The sequence below is a fragment of the Besnoitia besnoiti genome, chromosome II, assembly GCF_002563875.1.
Source record: "Besnoitia besnoiti strain Bb-Ger1 chromosome II, whole genome shotgun sequence".
Lineage (NCBI taxonomy): Eukaryota > Apicomplexa > Conoidasida > Eucoccidiorida > Sarcocystidae > Besnoitia > Besnoitia besnoiti.
In genome coordinates this window covers 1,087,774-1,110,211 of record NC_042357.1, presented here as the reverse complement: position 1 = coordinate 1,110,211, position 22,438 = coordinate 1,087,774, and the positions used below count along the sequence as shown (strand labels likewise).

The 22,438-nt window shown below is 64.3% G+C and overlaps 3 protein-coding genes across 3 annotated transcripts; 1 reads left to right on the top strand and 2 right to left on the bottom strand.

The window, feature by feature from the left end:
• Nucleotides 1-211: 211 nt before the first annotated feature.
• On the bottom strand, nucleotides 212-2,124 carry BESB_035170 (uncharacterized protein; the record flags this gene model as incomplete). The annotated part of the gene is made up of 4 exons (XM_029362103.1): nucleotides 212-271; nucleotides 630-719; nucleotides 1,157-1,778; nucleotides 1,823-2,124. 4 exons carry the CDS (start codon nucleotides 2,122-2,124, stop codon nucleotides 212-214), a joined length of 1,074 nt encoding a protein of 357 aa, XP_029221068.1.
• Nucleotides 2,125-2,181: 57 nt separating this feature from the next.
• On the bottom strand, nucleotides 2,182-13,714 carry BESB_035160 (uncharacterized protein; the record flags this gene model as incomplete). Its single annotated transcript, XM_029362102.1, has 4 exons — nucleotides 2,182-10,704; nucleotides 11,028-11,120; nucleotides 11,478-12,982; nucleotides 13,645-13,714. 4 exons carry the CDS (start codon nucleotides 13,712-13,714, stop codon nucleotides 2,182-2,184), a joined length of 10,191 nt encoding a protein of 3,396 aa, XP_029221067.1.
• A 4,610-nt stretch (nucleotides 13,715-18,324) lies between these two features.
• BESB_035150 (uncharacterized protein) lies at nucleotides 18,325-22,069 on the top strand (the record flags this gene model as incomplete). Its single annotated transcript, XM_029362101.1, has 6 exons — nucleotides 18,325-18,833; nucleotides 19,361-19,935; nucleotides 20,243-20,486; nucleotides 20,954-21,034; nucleotides 21,143-21,257; nucleotides 21,323-22,069. The coding sequence occupies 6 exons, from the start codon at nucleotides 18,325-18,327 to the stop codon at nucleotides 22,067-22,069; spliced, it is 2,271 nt and encodes a 756-aa protein (XP_029221066.1).
• Nucleotides 22,070-22,438: the final 369 nt, after the last annotated feature.

Below are 22,438 nucleotides of genomic sequence, written 5' to 3'. Positions count from 1 at the left end.
CTTTCCACGACCGCAACACGAGAGAGAGCGGACGCTCATCCGACTCCAGCGCCAGGGGAGTCACCTGCAGACCTATCGCACCGAATCCCGACCGGAGGGAGAGACAGAGCAGCCCGCCGTCCAGCCGTCCACGTTCTGGGCCGCCAACACTGCGCCCGGTCGGAGACGAGACGGCGTAGAGCGAAGAGACCCGCATCCGCAGCATCGGCGCCTACGAGGGGGGAGGCTGGGCAGCACTCGATCCAGAAGAAGCCTCTATGGAAGAGAGCATCTGAGGGGGAAACGCAGAGACAAACGTGACACGCGTAGTCGTTCGACTCGCTCATGCGAAGCAGCAAACGATCCCCACCTCTGTGTACCTTTGGAGATGCATGCGAAGGCTCCCTGTTAAAAGCTACTACAGTTCACTCCAGTGCCGCCCCTAGGGCCACAGCGTCCCTCTACTGGAGAGATCCGAGGAAAGTTATCTCCTCCCCGGCGAGCGCGCACCAGAGATTCCAGTCGTGAACACATTCTGTTTGCAGCCACCTTTTTTCGCTGTGCATAAAAAACAACGTAGGCGTATAATCACTTGGATGGCGAATTAGAGTTTGCAACGATCTGTATCTGCTGGACAAGCGACGACATACCCCAATGAAGGATTCGAGAGAGGCGAGCTGCCGTTCGACGCGCCGGTTTGTTGCGGAAGCCTTTTTCTTGTCTCTTTTGTTGGTCGCGGTCTAAAGGAAACGGACACACGCACGAATCGTTCCATTTCTGCCTTCGCCTTGCCCCCGCCACCTCAGAAGAAGAGTCTAGACGTTTCACAGCGTAGAATGGCTTCTGCCTCGCGCTTGACGTAGTCTTGCACCTCTGCGTGCGCTGCTTGGCTGACACGGCTGGGCCCATTCCAAAGTGACTCTACATTGTGTCAAGTTTTGCGTGTTCATGTTCTTCTCTATCTGCATCGGACGCTACGATTCCGCATTCTGGTTGCCTATCTACATCTCAGCACTTTGAGCGAATTCGACAGCTCGCTTCTCTCTCTACACACTGCCGTTACTGCCGCGGATGGCGCCGTCTGGCTCCACCGATGTGGAGATGTCACGTCTTGGGTCGACGCTAACGACTCCGCAACCCGCTCTCGGGGCACAATGACAGAAGGCAACGCGCTTACGGTCCACATGAGGCTCTCTTGGAGTTCTGCGAGTTGCTGTCTGCTCTGCTCGAGCTCCGCGCGTCGCTCTTCTGGGCTCATCGCAGACAGCACCTCGGGCCTCTGCAGCAGCGCCTCACGCGTCCACGAGCCGCGCACGAGCCGGCCCTGCGGACTCGTCGGCGAGGGGCCGTCGTCTCTCCCGTCGGCGTCCACGCCCCCTCGGGTTCCGCCCTTCTGACCAAGCTGGAACGAAGACGAACTCTTGCGCCTTCCGCCGCCTGGTGCACTCAGTCCGAACTCGGCGCCCGCGCCCGTCGCGGTCCTGTCGGCGAACGCAGAGGGGGCTCTCCGCATCCCTTCGCTCTGCCGGCGAACGTCGTCTCCCTTGCCTTTGGAGACACTTGTCTCCGCCCCCTTGGAGCCCAACGCGCCCATTTTGGCGACCCCGTGGTCGCTGCCGAGGAAGGAGCGCTTTCCTTCGTCCGCGAGAGAGAGCGACGCTCGCGAGGGCCCCGCGCCACCGCGGGCCGCCTGGGTCGAGGCGGTGCTGCGCCAGTTGATGTCGTCTTCGATATCTCGGGACTTTGCGGAGAAGAAGGCCTTCCGCGAAGACGCGGACGGCGTGCGGTTTATGCCCTCGCTGCGCCCCCAGTCCACGCCGCGCGAGCCGCCATTCGGGCTCACTGCGTTCTGAAGAAAGACCTGCTTGCCGAAGCTCCCTGTGCCCCTGCAAGACGGAGTAGACCAGGAGCCGTCGCCGGGCTCTGCGCCGCCGTCGCCTCTCCCGTCGTCCTGTTCGCTTGGAAAAAGCGACAGCGCTCGCGCGTGTCGGTCCCTCTCTCCCCGCCAACTCTCGCCCTCCTCTGCGCCCTCCTCTCCGCGCACAGACGAGGGCGAGTACCCCGCGGAGGGTGCAGCCGACGGAGAAGGCGCCTGGTGGACGGACCGGGGTCCCACACGCTCGGCTTTTCTCGGCTCGGCCTCATTAAGGGGCCCAGAAGCTGAACGCCGCACAGACGAAGCCCAAGCATCTTCTTCAGGCTTCACGCTTGACGTCTCGCCTGCATTCCCTGGAGACGCACCCGCAGACAGCGAAGGAGAAGCTGAGGCCGGAACAGAAGCCGGTCCGTCACGTGACGACGCGAGGTCGCAGCTGGAGTTTTGGGGCCCTGGACTCGACGCGGGAGACTTTCGCGGCTCCGATTCTTTCGCGGAAACTGAAGGAGAAAGCGCAGACGCCTTGGGAGAGCCTGACACACGCGAGAGAAGCGAAGGCCCTTTCGTCGCCCACTGCCCTGCAGAAGCCGGGGATGAAGCCTGTCCTCCATTCTCTGCCGCGTCCTTTTCTCGTCGCCTGTCTTCGTCCTCGCCTTTCCCCGTGGTGTCTCCTTCCGATAGACGCTGGGACGCTGCGCTCGAGCCCTCGTCGGCCGGGACCGCAGACGAGCGAGACGCGACAGCCGCAGCCCTGCTCGACATCGCCGAGCCTGTCGACGCCAGAGGCGGGTCTCCGCCGGGTCCCGCGGGTGTCGCCTTTGCCGCGCGCGCCTTGGAAGTACCAGAGCCGGCAGACCCCCCCGAGGATCCCTGCCTTTCGGCTTTTCAAAATCACCTGCTGAATTCGCTTTGTCTTTGAGAACCGCGGAAGCGGCTGGGGCGTCTCTCCCCTGCGAGGCCTTGGAGGGCGCCGGGCTCGTCAACACGACGGCAGCCCAGTTCCGCTTCGGCGCTTGAGACGAGCCGGTCCCCTCAGGCAGCTGCACAGACCCCAAAGACACCTGCGCGGAGAACGACGGCGGAGACGAGAGAGTGGAAGTCTGAGAAGAAACCGACGCGCGACGCGTCGCCGAGGACGGCGGACGGCCCTCGCGGCTGGACGTCTCATGAACGCAGTCCGCTGAAGCAGCTGATGACGCCCTCTTCTCGCGGTCGCCTCCGTCGAAGGCCGATCGCCCTCCCTCTGGAGCCCCACCATCTCCCCTGCGCCTCTCTCCGCTCCGGTCGCCCCCAACCGGCGTCGCCCTTTCCTCCCTGTCTTCAAGCCCGCTCGCAGCTCTCCCCCAGGCTGCCTGCCTGCGGCGCGACGCACCTTCGTCGCCGTCTGCAGACGCCGCCGCCGGGGCGGTGCCGCCCCGCGTCCTCGCGCCCGCACCCCACGGGAAAGCGGGGCCTTTCGGCGCGGCCTCTGGGCTGCTCGGGTTCGTGGCGGCGGCGGCGGCCGCCGCAACCGCGGCGAAGGACGGAGCCACAGGGACCGCCGCGGGAGATGCCGCGCCAATCGAGACGGCCGCGGGCGCGGAGACGAGTCCGGAGGGGAGAATGACGGGGACGACAGAGCCGGGCTTCTCCTGATATCCTGAGGACGCGGCGGGCAAACTTGGGGTCGCACTCCCTTTCCCGTCCTTCTGTATGCCCGCCGTTCGCGCGCCTCGTCGGCCTCCGTGCTGTGAGGCGCCTGTGCCCGCGGCTGGGCTCGCATCGGTGAGAGACGAGCTGCCCTTCTCAGCTGCGCTCCTTCGAGGGAAGGCCGCCTGGTCAGCGCTCTCGCGCGCAGCCCATGAACCCTCCCCTGCGTCCCCTCGCTCCCGATTCCGGACGCCCCCCCCACGGCCCAGCTGCTCGACTGCCGCCTCTGCGACCAAAACATGGCCTGCCGCTGCGTCGTTTTGACTGCGAGCCTCGCTGGAACGCGGAGCCCCGCAGTTAGGCACAGGCAACCTCAACGCGTTATTACGCTCAGCGGAGCCAGGCTGGAAGCAGGAGGGCCTGTCGCGGCTCCCGAGCTCCTCTTCACCTCCTGTCTCGTCCCCCGCCGCGCTCACTGTCGCCTGGGACTCTCCCTCGGAAGGTGAGAGCGCCTCGCAGGACTGAGACCGCCAACCCCGCCCGCCGCGCTCGCGGGCATTCGCCGCATCCTGCGCCGCAGCTTTTTCGAGGGGCTTTTCCGAACGACGGCCGCTCGGAGACGCGGCGGCGGGCGCGCTAGCGGCAGCGTCGAAGCTCCACGCGTTGGGTATGCAGTCGGCGCCCCGCCTTCGGTGGACCGGCGACGGCAGCTGCACAGGCACGGCCCAAGTCGTCTTCTGGGGCCCCTCGGCGTCCGCGAGCTTCTCCGCGGAGCCTGCGCGCGAATTTTGTTGCCCAGACATGCTGCTTGCTTCGTGGTATTTCGGCTCCGCGGCGCGACTCGACACTGCGTCCCCGGCGCTGCTACGGCGCTCCTTTTTGGGAGCGGATGCAGAGGACGCGCCACCCCCGCGAGGTGGCGTCCGCGACGCAGACGCTTCGCTCGCGCCGCTCACCGGGAGAGACGGCCACGAGAGATTGTCGTGCTGACTGAAGTCGGGAAGCGTTTCTGGCGGCCCCCGACTGGAGAAACCCCGCGCGACGTCGACCCCGAAACCCTTGTGAGCCCCCAGGCCCTGCGGGCCGCTGCTGCGCAGCAGCGGCCGCCTGCGTGGCGACGCGCCTGGCTTCCGCGGGAACAGCTCGGTTGCGGGGGGGTGGGTTTCAGGTCCACTGGAGGCCGCGGAGCCTGTCGCTTTGTGTGAAACCACTGCACCCGAAGAGAACGAGTGCGGCGCCTCTCTGGCTTTGGCGACGTCCTCAGCCCTCTCCGCCGCCCGCAAGTACGGCACCGACCGCGACCGTGTGGAGCCCGACGTCTCGGCACCTGTCGAGGGACTCAAAGAGAGCCCGCCGTCTGTGCCGCTCGCGTCGGCGTGGGCAGCCCCCCTAGGGCCCCCAGCTGCGGCGTGGAAGCCGCCGCGACCTCGCACCCCCGGCGCCCCTTCTGGAGACGCGTCGAGGCCGCTCACCGGGTCCCTGGCCTCGGCGTGTGCACCGCGGCAGGACCTCCCGTCCTCCACATGTTCTGCATTCTTCTGCGGTAGCGCCCTCGCGCTGCCGCTTTCCGAATCCGCCTTGCTTCGATTTCTGTCGTCTCCGCCACCACCCGGCGTGACCTGGGCGCTGCGCTCGAGGCCTCGCAGGTGGAGTCCCGCGTCTCGCGCCTCGGCCGCAGTCAAACGCGCGTCTCCGCTCCCCCTGGATGCCCCTGCCGCGCCTGCTCCTGCGCGAGCCGCGAAAGAGCGAACAGCGACATCCGCTGTCTCACCTGCTGAGCTCGCCGGCGGCGCTAGGGCGACACCCGCGAGACTGCTACTCCGCTGTGAGCGGGGTTTTAGGGCCTTTCCGTTAACAGAACTGAGGGACGCCGACCCTGCGCTGCCTTTGCCCGAGCCGGGTGACGCGCCCCCCGCGTGTAGATCTGCGGTCGCCAAAGCCGCTGCCGCCGTCGCCACAGAGGCCCACGACCGCCCCCGCGTCGAACTGGCGCTGAGGCTCGCGCGACTGTCTCCGTCACTGCCGAGGCCGTCACCGGACGAGAGGCAACCGGTGCTTGCAGCGCTGGTGAGTGCAGGCAAGTCAGAGTCCGCGCCGAGTTCATCGTAACCGCCACCCGCCATCGGGGGCGCTGTCCCGCCCCGACTTCGCGCTCGCTCCTGTCCCCGCGCACCGGGGCCGACTGTCTGCCGCCCCAGCCCCACATCACTGGCTGTCCCCGCCGCCGTCCGGGCCCCCACGGCCCCGCCGCCTCCCGCTTCCTGCCCCGCGTCCGCCGCCACGGCGCCCCCCTCTGAGCCTGCGTGCGGGGCGGGGCCGTGCCGCGACCCCTGAGGGACTCGCCAGTGGAGCCCTAGGGCCGCTGGCTCAGAGCCTGCAGCAGCCGGCCCTGGCGGATGCGCTCCGCCCTTGTCCACCACGCCTGCGCCGCTCACAGCCTTCCGTCCATCTCCACAGCGGCTCGAGCCGTACTCGCTCTCGGAGCTGCTTCGGCGTTGCGAGGCGCTGCGGCCAGGCGTCGCGCCTTCGGGGCCTCCTCCTCCCGCCTCGCGCTTAGCGCCCTCGGTGCCGCCGCCCTTGTCGCCGGCAGCAGCTCCCGTCTGTGAGCGCCGCGCGAGCGGCGCTCCTGCCAGCACGGAAGAAGGCGCCCCAATCACGCCCGCAGCGTGTGAGACAGTCCAGCAGCGGGTCGCGGCTGCCGAATTGCGGCCTGCGTGACCCCCCCGCGGCGCAGCGGCCTCCTCGCTCGCAGAGCCGCACTGGGTCATCTGCTGGGTGCTGCTGCTCCGCCGGCGGGAGCGTGGCGGGTGGGCGGCTGCCAGCGAATGCGAGACGCCGTGGGCAGCAACTTGAGCAAACGGAGCGGCGCGGAAGTGCCCCAAGGACCCCGTGGAAGCCGAGCCCGCCGGCACGCCTGCGGCTCCCGCCGAGTCGCCGACCGAAGGCCCTGACGAGGCGAGGCCCCCCCCGCCGTGAGTCGAGGCTCCGCCCTGGGCTCCGCGGCGGTGCCCGTGAGCGTAGAAGTTCCCTCCTGCCGCCGGGACCGAAAGCGACGCGTACACGCCGCCTCCCGCGTACGCTGAGGCACCGGGGCCGAGGGACGAGACGAAGCCGCGGGCGGCAGAGGACGAAGCGAGCCCGCTGTGCACGCTCCCTGCCGCACCCCCCGTCGACCCGCTGGCGTTCAGAGCAATCACGCCTTGCCCCCCCCCCAGCATCGTAGCGGGGCTTGTCCCCGCAGCGGGGCCGTGGCGCCCTAGAGTGCCTGCTCCGAGCGCGGCCGGAGCCGCACTGCCAGCTCCCGAGGCCCCTGGGCCTGCCGGCGCGCCGAAAAGGCCAAACTCGGCCTGAAGCGAGTGGCGGGCGCCCAGAAGAGAGGCGTCCTGCCCAAGAGGACCGCCTGCCTCCCCAGAAGCAAACCCTGACGAAGCACTCGAGCCAGTGTAGGGCCCGAAGGGATACAGGCGTGGAGAGGACAGAGGAAGCAGGAGCTTGAGACGGGGGTGAGGCGGTCGAGGGGCCTTCAAGGGCGAGGCACTCGCATCAGGAGGAAGAGAAGTAGAAGCGCAGTACGGCGCAGGATCGCTGCTGGCGCTGCCCTGCCGCCGATATTTCTCGCTGCGCCCTTTGTCGTTGTCGCCTTCGCCTCGGCCCTCGGCCTGGCGCGGCCTGCCTTCGCGTGGCCCTCGCGACGCAGCTCTCCGCCCCAGACCGCTTTGCTTCTCTTTCGACATGACGGGAGCAGAAAAAGAGAAGATCCGGTCCTCCGACGAGATTGCTGAATCTGCCGGTTGGGCTGAGGAGGCCGGAGGCCGCGAGGCGCAATCTGGCGTTGCCTGCGAGTCGTTTACGTCCCGCTTCTCGTTCAAATCGTCAGCCGCCGATTCCTTGTCTGTCGACCGCTTTCTGCCCTTCCCTTTTCTCTCCCGGCGACTCTCAGAGGCATGCCTCCCGCGTAGCTCTTGCTGCTTCTGTTGGTCATCACCCCCGACCGGGGCCGTCGGGCGCGGCGCGCCCTCAGGCCCTTCGTCGTTCGTCTGTTTTCCGCTCGGTTTCTTGGAGTCTGCCACGCAGACGACGCTCGCCTGTTGGAGCGGCGCGCGGGTCCGTTCACCGTTCAAAAACCCTGCAATCTGTTCCAGGCGCCGTTTCCAAATGTCGAGACCTTCCTCATCGGTCCGTCCGTCCCCTGCCTCGCCGCCTGAGGCGCCTTCGACCGCGGTCGGAGACAGGGGCAGCAGGCCTTGCTGGCTCTCGCCGGCTGCGCATGTGCCGGCTTCAGCCCCGTCGCGAGAGAGCTTCGAGGGACGCGACACAGGCAGGGACGGCGACGCCGCACGGGTGCCGGTCACCGCTGGGACCGGGCACGAAGGAGACGCGGACGCATGCAAGAAGTCCGGCGGGAGGCAACTGGGTTGACGCAGGAGCTGGCAAAGATCGAGGAGGTTCGCGACCTCGAGGTCACCCAGCGCCAGCGCATCCTCCAGGTTTTCATCCTCAACGAGGGTGTCCTCGACGACCGGCTCTTCCTCTGCGCCGTCCTCCTCCCCCGTGCTGGTCTCGCCCGAATCGCCGTCGCGCCTCTCACACTCTTTGCTCGAGGAGACAGGCGACAGGGCTCGCGCCCCCGCAACGTCGAGGTCGCGCGCGCGCGACGCCGCCGAGCCGCTCGCCTCCGCCGCCGCACGGCTCTCTCTCTCACCCTGCCCTCCTCCCTGCCCTCGCCTCTCCTCTGCGCTTCCGCCTTGACGCTTCCCGCTGTGTGAAGCCTTCTCGAGGTGCCCTTCGGCCGGTGCGCAGCACAGCGACAAACTCCTCTGGCGAGGTCTGCCGGCGGCGGACCCAGCCGACGGCGAGCCCTCGCCTACCCCTGGTTCCCCTCTCTCCTTCTCCGCGAGGGTCTCATCCTCGGCACGTTCTCCACCTGCCGAGACAGGCGTCTCCGCTTCACTCTGCTCGACTTCGCCGATCTTGCCACGGTGCTCGAGGCCTCGCAGCGTCGGAAAGTCTCCCTGCTCCGCCCCGCTTGGCTGCCCTGAAGCAGCGCGACCGGACTGAGGCGGCTCGACCGCGCCAGAAGGGCACCCGCCCGGCGGATCGGGGCGCGCGTCTCCGTCCTCCCTCGTCACAGCCGCTTCGTTCTGGCGCGCGTCTGCCTTCCCCCCTCTATTGCGTGACCCTTCTCGCTGCGGGGCGCTTGCCGGCGAAGGTGGCGAACGCAATGGGGTCGACGGCGGCGCGCGCGGAGAGGACGGCGAGGCGTGCGTGCGGTCTTCTGCGTTCCTTTGCGCGGCGTCCTGTGGAGTATCTCGCTGCGCCGCCGGACTAGGCGACCGCCGCTTTCCCCTCTCTCGCTTGCCTTTGGGCTCTCCACTGCCTGCCTTCTCGGTAGCGCAGGCAGCTGCTTTCGCAAATTCCGGCCCCGCGGCGCGATCCTTCCTCCGCTCCTCCTTGGCGTCTCCCCGCTCCGCGGCAGCCAGCGCCTGTGCGTGGCGTGCGCATTGACACTCACAGGGGGCGCCGGACGCCGACGGCGGATGCCTCAGACTCGCTGGCTCCCTCCGGCCTTCCTCGCTCGCCCGCGTCGTCGTCGCCGCAGCGCCCGCGGGGCCTCTGCGGAACGCAGATGCCGTAGGCGACGCAGAAGCGCTCGGGCCTGCGTGAGCCGGCGCCCGGTGGCGCAGATCGCGGCGGGACGCGCCAGGAAGCGAGAAACACATTCCGGGCGCGGCGCCGAGGCGCGGCGGCGGCAGGGGAAAGCAGATGAGCGGGCGCAGCGCCGGGTAGGCGACGGTGGCGAACATGATGCGCTCGAGGAGGAGATACGAGTTGGGCAGGAAGAGCGTGCGGAACTGCGCGGTGTCTCCCGAAGTCAGGATGCCCGTGAGCGCGCGGAGGCCCTTCTTCATCGCGTGCAGCAGCCGGTAGAAGGCGGTTTCACTCACACTCCTCGCCAGATTGTTGCTATTGTGAAGTGGGTCCACGACGTTCATACTGCGAAACAAGAAAGGGCACCTCCTCCGCCCGTGAGCTCCCGCAGGGGCGCCGGCCCCCGAGGCGAAGCCCGCGCCCGCGCCGCCGCCTCCCGCGCCCCCCGTTTGCGGCTGCGCGCGTTTGGTGGCGAGACCAGAAAACGCAGCAGGCCCCTGAGAAGTCGAGTGCGACGGCGTCGACGACGCGCTCGCCGCCGCGCCGCTGCCTACCCACCACGGCGCGGCGGACGACGCGCCTCCGCCCGCAGCCGCGGAGAACGGCCGCAGACCGGCGCCCCGCTGGGCAGCCGCGGCGGCGCCGTACGCGCCGTACGAGTGGCGAAATCTGTACCTGCACTCCTCCACGAACTCGACGCTCTCCATCATCCTGGCCATGTTCATCGAGGGGCCCTGCGGCTGCAGAACGACCTCCGCAGGCGCCGACCGCCCAGCAGCGCCGCGACCGCCGCCGTGCAGCACTCCCGAGGTGGCCTCCGGGGTGCCCGCAGAGGCCGGGAGGGCGAGAGGCGTGGGGTGAGGGACCAAGACCATGTTGCGCTGCTGCTGTTGCATCAGCAGCATCAGCGCAGCTGCGCGCTCAAGCTGCAGGTCGTCATCCTGGCTGCCATTCTCTTCTTGCTTCTGCCGCTGCCGCGCGACCAGCCACGGGGCCTCGCAGCCCTCGTACTCGACGCCGACCCAGTGCTCGCCCATGAACCGCCCGCCAGAGGGCGCCGCGGCACTCGCGGCCGCTGGAAGCCGCCCCCCCGCCGCGTGCGGCGGGGCTTCCTCTGCGCCGTCTGGACGCGGCGGCGCGAGGGAGGACGGGGAGGCTGCAGACGGAGAAGAGGAGGGCTGAGGGGGGACAGACGACGCAGGGGCATGCGAAGCTGAAGAAGAGAAGGAGGTGTTCCCGACCCCCGGCACAGAGCGGCGAGAAGACAGAGCGGGCAAAGGCGCCGCCCCCCCTGCCTGTTGACGCCGATCTCCAGAGAGGGAAGGGGAAGACGACGAGGAAGCGGCGCGAGTGATGAACGTGAGAGGCAGCGCGCCGCAGCAGGTGACGGCGTAGCGGTCCCAGTGAAAGGAGGAGTAGTACGAGAAGAAGTGAAACAGCAGATGCAGCGGCGTCGGGAGCAGAGAAGCGGGGAACACGTGAAACAGATGGAGCACAAGGGTCTCCACGCAGTACGTCGCCAACAGCCCCGATCGGCTTCCAAGCAGATGTGACTCGTAGGCGAACCATGACTGCGAACGCGAAAAGACGCACACAAGGGAAAAAAAAAACAGTGACGCACCAAGCCGGCCGCTCAAATTTCAGGCCGACAAAGAGGCTCGCAGAGAAGTCTTCCAAAGGCAGACAAAGGTGCTTTTACACCGAGAGGCAAGCGGTCGAGAAGAAGACAGCCAATCGCGAAATATAGGAGGTAGAAACGGAGTTGCAGCAGCCGAGAAAGAAGGAAGGGAATCTCGACCAGGGGTGAGAGAGAACAGACAAATACGCGGAAGCGAGAGGTGAGGAGTGAAGACCCACGAGGGGGGTCGGCAGAGACAGAGGTCATCGCCCTTACCTTGATGAGAAGCACAGAGCGCTTGAACAGGTGATCTCGCCCGATTCGCCTGTCTGCCAGCTCGAGGAAGACGAGCGAGCAGCACCCACCGACCTGTGCGGCAGCAAGAAACGCAGAGAGAGGAACGAAAGGAGTCTCACTCAGGCTGTCTACGCTGTCTGTGTTTCTGTGTGCGCACTGCTGGCTGTCCATGCCGCCTTCGCCCCCGCTCTCGTCTTGCAGCTCGGTCCCTTTCCCGCCTTTGCCTGTCCATCTCTCCTCTCCGTCGTCGTCGTTCGCCGCCAGCTGTCTCGTCGCACCCTCCCTTTCCTGTGTCCTCGCGCCTCTGTGTGTGACGCTCTGGAGCCCTCTCCTGGTGTCTCTAGTTCATCGCCTCCCGCCCCCAGGCCCTGCTGCGGAGAGGATTCCGGCCCCCGTGCGGGCGCCCTTCCGCCCACGTTTTCCGCGTACCTTGTTGACAGACACGTCAACCGCGATCCCGGCGACGATGCATTTGAGGATGCGGACCTCGGCGTCAACGAGTGAGGCTTCGCGGACGGGGAACTTCTTGTTGTTCTTGACGCGCTCCTGCTGGAAGGCCTCCAGGAGCGCGGCGAGCAGCGCGTCGCTCTCTTCTTCACCCTCGAGGACGCCAGTGTGCCTGTTGAAGGTGATGATGCCAATGTCCAAGTCGCCGTCGGGTAGGAACGTCCGCAGCGGAAAGGAACCGTAGCGGTACACAGCGACGCAGATGTCGTCCTCCTCGGGTTGGTACTGCGCGGCGCGCTCAGCCGCCTTAGCTGCCGGAAGGCAAGGCGAAGAGCCACACGAAGAGGAAGAAGAGGCAGAAGAAGAGGAGCAGTACACACAGGGAGCGAGAGAGAATGAGGAGGCACACGTCGACGACGAGGCCGTCGCCCCGCTTGGCTTTTCGCCGCAGCCCCCAGACGTCTCGGGCGCGCCTTCAGGCCACGCCGAGGACGACGACGGGAGGCAGGACGAGGAGGAGGAAGAAGATGACGATGCAGGCACAGTTCTACTCGAGCTCGTGCGCCTTTCGCGCGCGCTGGGGTTCTCACGCGGGCGCGAACCACCTAGGGAGTCCCCTTCGCTTCCTCGTCTCGCCCGTTCGCGTGCGGTGTGGCTCACGTCGCCGCCGGCGCCCGCTGCGCGTTGGCAGCAGTCGCGGGAGCATGTCTCCGCGGGAGTCTCTCCAGCGGCAGGCCCTGAGGGGACGGCGCCCGCCGCTTGGGCTCCACCTGCGGATACGCCGCCGTCTGCCGCAGTGGCCTCCGCGCATGAACACCCTTCGCCGCTTTGACAGTCTTTGGCCGCCGAGGCGCCGCCTTCTCCATCCTTCGGGCCTTCGCTAGACTGTGTATCTAATTTTCCACTACTCCCGCGAGAGGAAGAAGCGCCAGCGTCGGCGTGCGCCTGCCTGTCTCCTTCCGCGGTCCCCTCTGCCCCATCTCCCGGGCGCGAGGCGTCGTGCGCCACGTCAGCGGGGGCAGCGACCCATGTGTGTGCCTCGCCACTCTTCTCGCCCTGACAAGCTCCGGGTCTTCGCGATCGCCGGCATCGTGTGCAGACCTCGGTCGGCACACCCCGCCGTTGTCCCTGAGTCGGTCTCTCTCCGTCTCCTGGCGCCCTGCGACGGCCTTCGCAGCACCGACAGCTGCAAGCTTCGCCTCGCTTTCGCGCATCAGCAAGCGGCGCCTCTCCAGCGCAGCGGCCGCCCCCTGCCTCCGCGCCGCCAGAGTCTCCGCGGTGGGCTTCTTCCGCACGCTCTCCGTGCGCTTCGGACCCAGGCTCGGAGGCGCGCGGCGGCGCAGCGGACGGCGCGACGGACGACGCGAGTTGCGCCTGGCGCGTAGCTGCCCACTGCCGCGATCTCCACTCGCGGAAGGTTTCGAGTATGAGGCCTCGCAGGTGACGAAAAACCTGGCGGCGGCACGCGAGGCGCTCTGCGTTGGGCCCTGCACAGACGCGACACAGCAAAGAACACACGGGCGCGGTTAGAGGAGACACAATCATAGAGAGACCCAGTCGCGAAGACGAGGAGACGCGAAACAACAAGCGCAGCTTCGCCCTTCAAGAGAGAGAGCTTCAAAATTTGCGCTACGGACGCACGCGCATCTTGGATTGCACACGAGGCCGCTTGCAGACGCAAAAGAAGCGATTTCGGGTCGAGGGTTGCCGCGTCGTTCAGAGACTAGAAGGGCCTGCGCCCAAGGATTCAGCGGGCTACTATCACGGCGTCTGCAAAGCGCTCAGTCCAGAGACGACGCGACACGCTGTATGACAAGTCCTGCCACTGCTTTTTCTGTGCAGACAGGCCCCGTGTTTCAGGTTCAGCACCAGACAGAAAAGCCTCCAGCCGTCTGGACAAACGCCAGAGCCGAGCAAGGGGGGTGAGAGGGCGGGGGGTGGGGTGGGCACCACGAGACGGCATCGGAGCGAGGAAGACGGGAGTGAGGGCACGGAAAACGCAGCCAGGAGAAAGGCAGCCCCGACCCAGAGAAGCGACGCCCCACAAGCGGCACTCTCGTGGCGACACGGAGTGAGACTCCACGGCCAGGCCTGTCGGCGGCTGCGGCGGGAACCCGCAAGTGTGTCGCTTCGAGACGGTACCCCTTACCGATGTCGACGATGAAAGTATCAGTAAGGCTCTCCAGTCCTCGGGTGTCTGCAGGCTGAGGCCTCTGCATTTTTCCACCTGAGGCCGCGAGACCCCTTCCCTGCTGCCCCCAGACGACAGCAGCGGCTTCGCTCCTCTATCCTTGCACACGCCGCCTCCCTCCTCGTGGCCCCGGGTCGCCTCTCTCCCTGCGTTTTCCTTCTGGCTGTCTCCGGCGGGTTGGGGGTTGCAGAAAACCTGTCTCTGTGGCCTAAATCTTGGCGACACAACGCTGATTGACCTGCGCGCCTTGCTGGGAGCCTCGCGGGTCGCTCTCGCTGCGAAGGGCTTGGGGGCGCCAGGGGGAAAGGGTGAAAGCGGGGAAAGCGAGAAGAAAGGAGAAGCAGAATTGTGGAGAAACGCTCTGCGCGGAAACGGGAAGTTGGTTGCATGTCAATGCGATACGCGGCAGACGCCAGACGACGCGAACTTGCCACGGACTGCATGTGCGAGAGGCGCGACGGAAGCACGCACACAGAAATCATACGATGGATGACGCCGGAAGGGGGGCAGCACAGCCTCGCTTTCCGCGGAGTTCACAAGTCCAGAATTCAAAAAGAGAAAGCGCGTCAGACAAAGAAACAGCAGGCACAACAACGCCGGGAAACGGCTCACAGCACGGACCAGCCTAGGCCGCTGCGAGAGGGGAGGGGACGAGACAAGCAGGAGGTTCAATTGATAAGATAGTCAGGGAGTGGGGATTCTGGAAAAGGCAGAATGTGGAAGCGGACATACAGCAGACACTATGCGAAAACTTCTCTACTCGGCGAACCTCACACTCCAGGTTCGCGCGAGCCGAATTCGGCTGACGTCCCGCGCTGGCGACGACACGTCGATGAATTGAGGCTTTTTCCGGCGGAAAGGGGCGGGACATTGGGAGCTCCAACAAGGTTCGCAGCGTTAAAATCCGTTTCGAAACAGGAGTGTGGAGGCGCGGTCTTTGCTCGCGAAAAGTGCATCCCAAAAAGCGATCCAAGGGCGTCAGACAATGCGCATGCCCCGCATTTGAGAAAAAAAGGAGCGAACACTGAAGGACCCTCCAACTGCATGTCACCTCGTCCTTCCTCAATTGTCAGCGCCGACTCCTTGCCGCTTCGCAGAGCTTCGCCGCCTCTCCTACCTCCTTCGTTTCCCTCCAGGCAGCATGGCGACTACGGAAAAATGCTGTCTGCGTGTTTTCCTGGTCACATGCTGGTCCCCATTGAGCCGCACGCAGTGGACGGGAGAGACCTGCCGTGGCTGCAGGAAGCGGCAGCGTGGTGCGCGTCCGCCGTTCCTGGGAACGTGTGCAGCGAAGAACTTTCCGCTGAACTTTTTCGGAGGAGGCAGAGGGGGGGCGCGGGGGGCTTGCTGCGTCTTCTTCCTAGGCTGCTGAGCACCGCAGTTAGATCTCTCCTCACTTTTAGATCTTTCTTTCCGTGCGCGAGCGGTAGCGTGTTCGCGGCGGAACAAGGTGGCTGTGTGTGCTGCCAAGGGCGAACTTGACGACTGGCTTACAGCAGAGAAATAGAGCGAGACACGCGGTACCGCTCAAACACACCAAACGTTTCAAGTCTGCGAGTCGACAAACTAGCCTGTCGAGCCAGGCCTATATCAAGCAGGCGGAAGATACCTTAGGCCGCTTCAGTGGAGCGCTAGCAAATGCGCCGCAAGCTCTCGGCACCCCAGTCAACGTACGAAATGGCTCTCTATGGGTGCGGGAAAGCGAAAGACAACGTGCCTATGGCATGGAGGTCACTTCCACGCTTGGTCAACACGGAACAGGCATCTTTTCCGGTTCAAACGAGTAGCTAGAATACGTTCTGTGTCGCGCGACACCGCGCGTACATCAGTGCCTTCTACGGAGGGAGCCTGCCGCATGCTGCCTGACTGGCGCGCGTGTGTATCATTTTCCTCACAAAGATAGCACATTGCATGGCAAAGAGTGTGGAGTAGTCTTTCGCGGGTAGGTAGTCCACTAGAGGATGCCGCCGCAGTCCACCTTTCCCCCCCCCCTTTCCCCTCTAAGGGACCCTGCATCGTTCTAAGGACCCTGACGCGCCATGCACCACCGACACGTTTCCCCCTAATAATATTGGGTACGTTTTCTTCTCATTTTCGTGAGCGAGCGTCAACGACACCTCCCTATCTCGTAGAGGTGTCTACGTAAGCGCACCGGCGCCCTAACCACTAAAGCATACATCGTCGGGTTCGTGTAGGGACGAAGTCTCGACGCTCCGAGTGGGCGGTGTGCGAGAGATGCCAGATGACCAGACAGGCGGGGTGTTCGCCCACTACTATTTCTCAAGGAAAGACAAGCTTGCCTGGAGTGTTCAAAGCGTCATGCTGCTCGCAGCGTGGCTTCCTTGCTTATCTGCTATGAATCCGATCCCCGCCCCCTCCCCCCAAAGCCTAGTGCGCGTCTGGTTCTGAGCTGGACCAGCGCCACTGCTTTTGTTCAGTGATAGCCTCGCCTTCCGTCCGTGTGATGGAGCTATTTCAAGAAAGCATGCTGACTTCGGCGTGCGGGCAGCCTGTCAGCATTTCCTCGAGTAGCTGGCAGCCCAGAGCGAGCGACAGACGCGCTCGTCGAACGATGCCTGCATGACGCCATTGTGCTACGCTTCGAGTTCGCGCCTCATTTGATGGGATGCGCCTTCCTCGTGTTCCTTCCGGCTAACAACAAATCTTCTGCACGTTCTCATTCCTATCGACCGCAGTTGGTTCCCAGTAAAGTTCACCATCTGTTGCGGTGGCTGCCTGCAGTACGTCGGAGCGGAGACTTTACTGAAAAGGACCCCGTCCTGGTGAATCTGCAGCTTTTCTGTCGCATCCTTGCTTGAATTTTGAATCCGCGTGCTTGCCGTCGTCGTAGGTCTAAGGGGCTAACCCATATCACAACGAAAAAGTGACATCACGCGCAGCCGAGCAGCGCAGCGGAAGCCAACGCTGCTGTGTTGGCGAATCGGCGGTAAAAAAAGAACGATCGTGTGCCGCTAGCATCGCAACATAACTCTTTTCAGACAGTGGCTAAGGACCGTCTTTCGTGAAGACACAGAGACGCGGAACCGGAGACAGTTTGGTGAGGAAGACACGGCGAGAAAAGCGGCGAAGAGAAAGAGGCAGGAAAGTGGCGGGCATTCAGGCCATCGGGCTCCCAGGGTTTGTCTGGCACATAAATGGAGCCTTACCGTGGACAGAACCCGTTTTGAATCCGTGGATGGAGTTTTCTATCTCTTTTGTGCCTTTTTTCCACGGTTGTTCCCGTCCGTTTCTCACTGCATCTTCGTCCCCGTTGCCACGTTGGGGTCACTCGAGCCGCTGCCTCTCACCTCATGTTCACTCTGCAGCCTCTGCCAGCCCGCCCGAAATTGCTTTTTTGTTTTCCCGGCACGTCAGCGTTCTGGCTGGCTTCCGCGCGCCCCTCGTGCGTCTTGTGGTGCTGAGTTTTCTCGCAAAACAGTGAACCGAGTTTGCGAGGAGAGACAAGATTGCGGATGCGTATAGGCGTGGAAGACTCGCTCTCCGCGCGAGCTTTCACCTCCCTGCCGGAAGTGCACAGCGCCCGGCCTCTTGACTCTCGACCGCAATCTTTCCCTTTCAACTCCTCCTGCAACTTTTTATAAGATACAGAGTGGGCGTTTTTTGTTTTTTCTCTGTTTTCTGTCTTCCCGTTTGAATCTGTGCTTTTTTGACTGCTCACGGCAAGCGCACGCGCTGTCGCGTGCGCCGCGCCTTTGAGCGCTGCTTGGTGAAATTTCCCTTTCGCGGCTGGACTTCTCCAGCCGCCTCCCGTAGGCACACCGCCTTCCTGGTTCATCATGCGCAGGAGTTCATCGCCAGTCTCCTGCGGAACTCTGGCGTCCCACTGCCGCCAAATACATCCTGAGCGACACGGCGCAGACGCGACGTCTCTCTCCTGACGCGCTCGCCAGCGCGGCCCTGCATTTCGCCGTCACACAGAGACTCTCCTGCTTTCTGCCTCTTGTCGTTGAATCCGTCGGTGGCGAGCATCGAAAAGACTGCCGAGAAGAGCTCGCGTGCGAGGCGGGCAGGACAGGGGAACGCGACGAGCCGAAAGTGCAGGGGCCGGCGAAGGCATATGAGCATAGAGCATGCAGAGCCAACGCCTTCTCGATCTCACTCGAAGACAGCAAGCTCTGTGTGCGCTAAAGACTGAATCGACCAGCTGGGAGACTCTCTGCCTTTTCCTCCTCTCCCTCTGGTGCATGCCTAGCGCTCGCTTCATCTCGCTGAGCTGGGCTCTCCGCTTGTTTTTCCGCATGTTTCGACGCGCTGTGGACGTGGGCATCTCACGCCGCAGCTTGTCTGACACATGAACGGCCTGAGTACTCTGCGTATACCACACTGTTGATCGTGTACTGCCTGGTGTTTCCCTAATTTGTTTTCTGAGCTCCGCGACCAGCGCCGTTGGAAACTCTCATCGCTGCGGCCACGTTCCCGCCCTCCGGCTCCCCTCAATTTTCACTTCCTCTGAGTCGCTTTCTGCACTCGCGGCGACCACCGTTGTTTTTACTCTCTTTTTCTCCTCTTCGCTGTTCCGTCCGTTTCATGGAGCGCCGTCAGTAGTATCTGCGTCTTTGCCTTCTCCGAGGTTTGTGTTCCTCCTCGCGTCTCCGGCCTCGCTGCTCCTCTATCACCATGCCGGCTCTGGCTGCGCATGCCTCGCCTCCTGTGTCGCTTCCTGCTTCTTCTCACGCGCTCTCCGAACCTAGGTCTTCCGCCTCTTCCTCGTCTGCGGCGCGTCCGGCCGCCGTGTTGCCGACCTTTTCTGCATCTGGAGCCCAGATGGCGGGCGGGTCTGGGTCTCTTCCGACCCCGACCGGGCCCGAGCCCGGAGGGCTGTCCCTGCCCTCGTACGCCCCCGTGCCGTACGCTCCAGCTGTCTACGCGCGAGCGGGTGCAGCGGAGGCCAGTGGTTCGCCCGTTGTGGCGAGGTCTTCGTCGGAAAATGGCGGCGCGAGCGTGGGAGTTGTGGTTGGTCGTGAGAGGCGCGAGGAGACGGTCCGCGGGTGTCGGTGCTGTCTGCACACGCTCTCTCCGATGCTTCTCGTGACTGCAGCTTTCTGGGCCTGGTCTTTCAGGGGTGCGCTGGCTGGAGAAGTTGTCCTCTTCATGGCTGTCGTCCCTGCGATGGTGTTCGTCTACGGGTGAGGCGCTGCGCGTTCTTGGAGAGCCAGCCAGAGCGATTCATTGATGTATACCTCTAGCCACACAACTCCCACTTATAGAATTTTCTCCTGCATGAAACATGCACATTTCTACACGTGCGTGCGGTTGGGTACCTTTCATGTGTGTGGACGCAGTCGAGGAGTTACATATGCGTATCTATCTATTTTTATAGGTATATAGTCATATTCAATCTACGTGGCGGGTTGCGTCTACCGGCTGTATTTGTGTGCGTCGGTATCTCCACGTTTGTCGGTTCCGGGGCCTTTCTGTGGGTTTTTATTTGTCTCTCGTGTGTCCGCCTTGGTGTCCTGCCTTGTCTCCTTCCTTGCGGCAACAGGTGGCCTCGACCCCGGCGACAACAGTCAGATGGACACGTATACATCATATATACATTTGTATATATCTTCTATTGTGGGTGTGAATGTTGTGTGCGTGCCAGTGCCTGAACTCGCGTCGTCTGTTCCTTCTAGCGCGCGGCCGTCTTGTATGTTTTTTCTTCTTTCAGGCTGCATACGTCCGTGGGACGGCGAAGCTTGCCAGGCGTGACATTGTTGGAGTTCTTTTGGCTGGGCGCCTTCCTCTCTGTCTTCATTGCCATGTGTCTGGAGCTCCTCGCGAACGCTTTGTTCTACACGACATTTCTCTCCTGTCTGCCGCCTCTTCCATCTTCGTCGTCTTCTTCTTTCGTCCCTTCGTTCGCCTCTAATGACCTTCTGAGCGCGTTCTTGTCGTCTCAAGCTCCAGAGGTGCATGCGACGCCGGAGCCGCCCGTTGCATCCTGGCTGGCGACGCCGCTCTTCGCGCCCCTTTCCCTGCCCTTTTACCTTCCACTCTTTGGGTCCGCTCAAGGCGCGGGGCCCTCGTGTGTTCAGAAGCGCCAGGCGGCGCTGCAGACGGGGGTCTCGGCAGCCTCCTTCGCGGTACTTTCCCCCCTGTCTTCGTCTTTCTCTCCGGCGACTCCCTTCTTGTCTCCAGAGGCCGAAGAAGGCGGCTGGACCGGGTTCTTGCTCAAGGTCTCCAATAGAGTCTTCGAGCCGGGGGCATTGCCCTCGGTGTGGTGCTCTCTGGGCCTCCTCGCATGTAAGGAAGTCGGCGGACGCTTTCTCGTCCGCCTGGAGGTCTCGCCAGTCTTTCTTCGGTGGACCGGCAGGCAGCTCTCCACCTGCGCATGCGTGCCAGGGGGTGTGTACCTCTCCTCATGTCGATGCAACCTTGCCCGCCTCTGTGTACCTGCGTCGGCGACTCAAACACACGTGGTACTCGCGTGTCTGCCTCGCCGTGTGAGTCTTCAGAGTGCTTTTCTCGTAGCGTGCGTCGCGCAGCATCGCAGCTGTATATGGTTATTTCTTGGGGTGTGCCGGGTTCCTTTTTTTTTGTGTGTTTGCAGTCATGATCTTCTGCGTGGGCTTGGTCGAGGAGTTCGCGAAATTCGTCGTGCTCCATCGCCTGCGCATCCTGCCGGCTGCGGCGGTCTGGGCAGGCGCCGACGAGGTTTTCGCCTCCGAAAGCGACGAGGGGGGGGAAACGCGCGCGGAAGACGCCCGCCCGGGGGGTTGCTGCGGGGGCTTCTGGACCCGCTACGTCAAGTACCCCGTGGGCATCTGCCTCGCCGGATGTGCGGCTGGCGCGGGGTGAGAGGACCGGGGAGGGAAAAAGAAGACTCGCGTGTCAACCAGAAACTCCCTCTTCGTGCCTCAGCGAGTCTTCAGAAGCGCACAAACCGCAGAGGGGAGGAGCAAGGAGACGTTGGATAAAGCTCAGATGAATGCGTTTGGCGACGGCAACTCCATATACATACGTGCTTATGTATGGATATGTATGCATGTATCTATGTATGTATACGTTTATATTCAGTTGTGGGTTCAGTAGTACTCAGGAGGTCTCGGCTATGGGTCCAACGTGTTTCAACCTGGAAGGAAATTCGCGGATTAGGCGTTTTTGCGTGGGGTGCGTGACGGCGGCCTCGAGCAAGGCGAAGGCCAGCGTGCAGCTGTCGCAGCTGTCTCGGCGTGGGCAGCGGACCGGAGGCGCGGGCGTAGAAGAAGTCTGCTCTGAACGCTCTCTTCTTTCGTGCGGTCGTGCTCCCGGATTCCTTCAGATTCGCTATGGCTGAGAATATCAGCTACACCCTCGGCAGCAGGAGGCCGCTGGTGGAGGACTTCGTCGTTGCGTTTGTCCGGTAAGACCCGCAAGGGGCCTGGTGACCCGGGGGCAGTCTAGGGTTTACGGCTTCTCGGGCTTCGACGCGAGCATGCGCCGAGCTTTCGAGTTCTCCGCGTGGTGGCAGGGTTCGTGTCGGGCTCCCTCTCCGTCCGCAGATCGCGGGAAGGCAGTTTTTGTTCCCCGGACTGGATAGAGCCGCTGAGTCGAAGCTGGTCAAGGAGCCGCCATGCGCAGCGAGCGTCGGGCCCGCCCCTCTCTCCCACGCGCAGCTGTGTCTGAAGGCTTGATCTTTTTTCTTTTTCAGGACTTTCACTGCGGTGCCGTCTCACATCGCGAACACCGGGATGGCGGCGGCGAACCTGGCCGTTGCTCTGCATGCGGCGTACGCTCCGCCCGCGTCGTCCCCTGCGTTCTTCTTCCCCTCGCACTTGGCGCCGCACCAGCAGCCGCTCATTCCGTCCTCGGGGGCCTTCGCGGCCGCGGCGCCCGCGGGGGAGGGCCGCCCGCCTTCTGGCGACTGCTTTTCCCCTCGCTGTTTCTGCCCTCGGTCCTGCATGGCACATACGACGCGGCTCTCCGGCTTTCGGCGGCGTTCGCGCAGCCCGGCGCGCCGTTTGACGAGAACTCTGCGGTCCTCGCCTCGGTCTTCCTCATCGTCTCCTTCGTCGCCTGGCTCATGACCCTCATCGCCTTCTGGCGGCGCTGGCGCTGCGTGCGCGACCTCCCGGCCTTCGGCGCCGACGCGACCCTCCGCGCGGTCCTCCCCACGCCGGGCCCTGCGGCGGGCGGCCCGCTGCGCCACGGGCCTCCTGCCCCGTCCTGGGCCGGGGCTGTGCCCCCGGCCGCCATCTGCGTGTACCACGCCGCGCCGGCCTCCGTCTACGCGCCCCTGGGCGCCCCCGCGCATGCCTCTCTTTTAGGCGGGCGCGGGGGGAGCGCAGTGGCGGGCGTCCGCGCGGACGTGCTGCTGTGGGAAGAAAGGCGCCGAAAAGAAAGCGAGCGCCTCGCGGGGGCCATCGCTCAAGCCGCGACGGCGCCAGCCGAGGCCTGAGGCCCTTTCTGCGGCGGCGAAATCAGAAAGGAGAGAGCCGAGCCGCGAGAATGAGCGGCGCAAGGCTTCTTTTCTGACCTTCTTGAGACTTCTGCTCCCCGCGTGCGTCCAACGGCGCGCGCGTGGGGTGTGCGCTGCGTAGGCCGACGCGCACATGATCTATGAGCGCATGCATGTTTGTAAAGCTTGCGTCGCCAGCGTACGCGTCTGTAGTCGGAGTTTCGTCTCGCTGCAGGATCTCTGGATACGCATCTGCACTGCAGCCTAAGCACGCTTCAATGCCCCTCCTCAACGAAAGCGCGTGCCCGAGCTGTAGCTCTTTTGTGAATGTTTTGTCGCTTGGAGCCTTCAGTAGGCTCGGATGTGGCG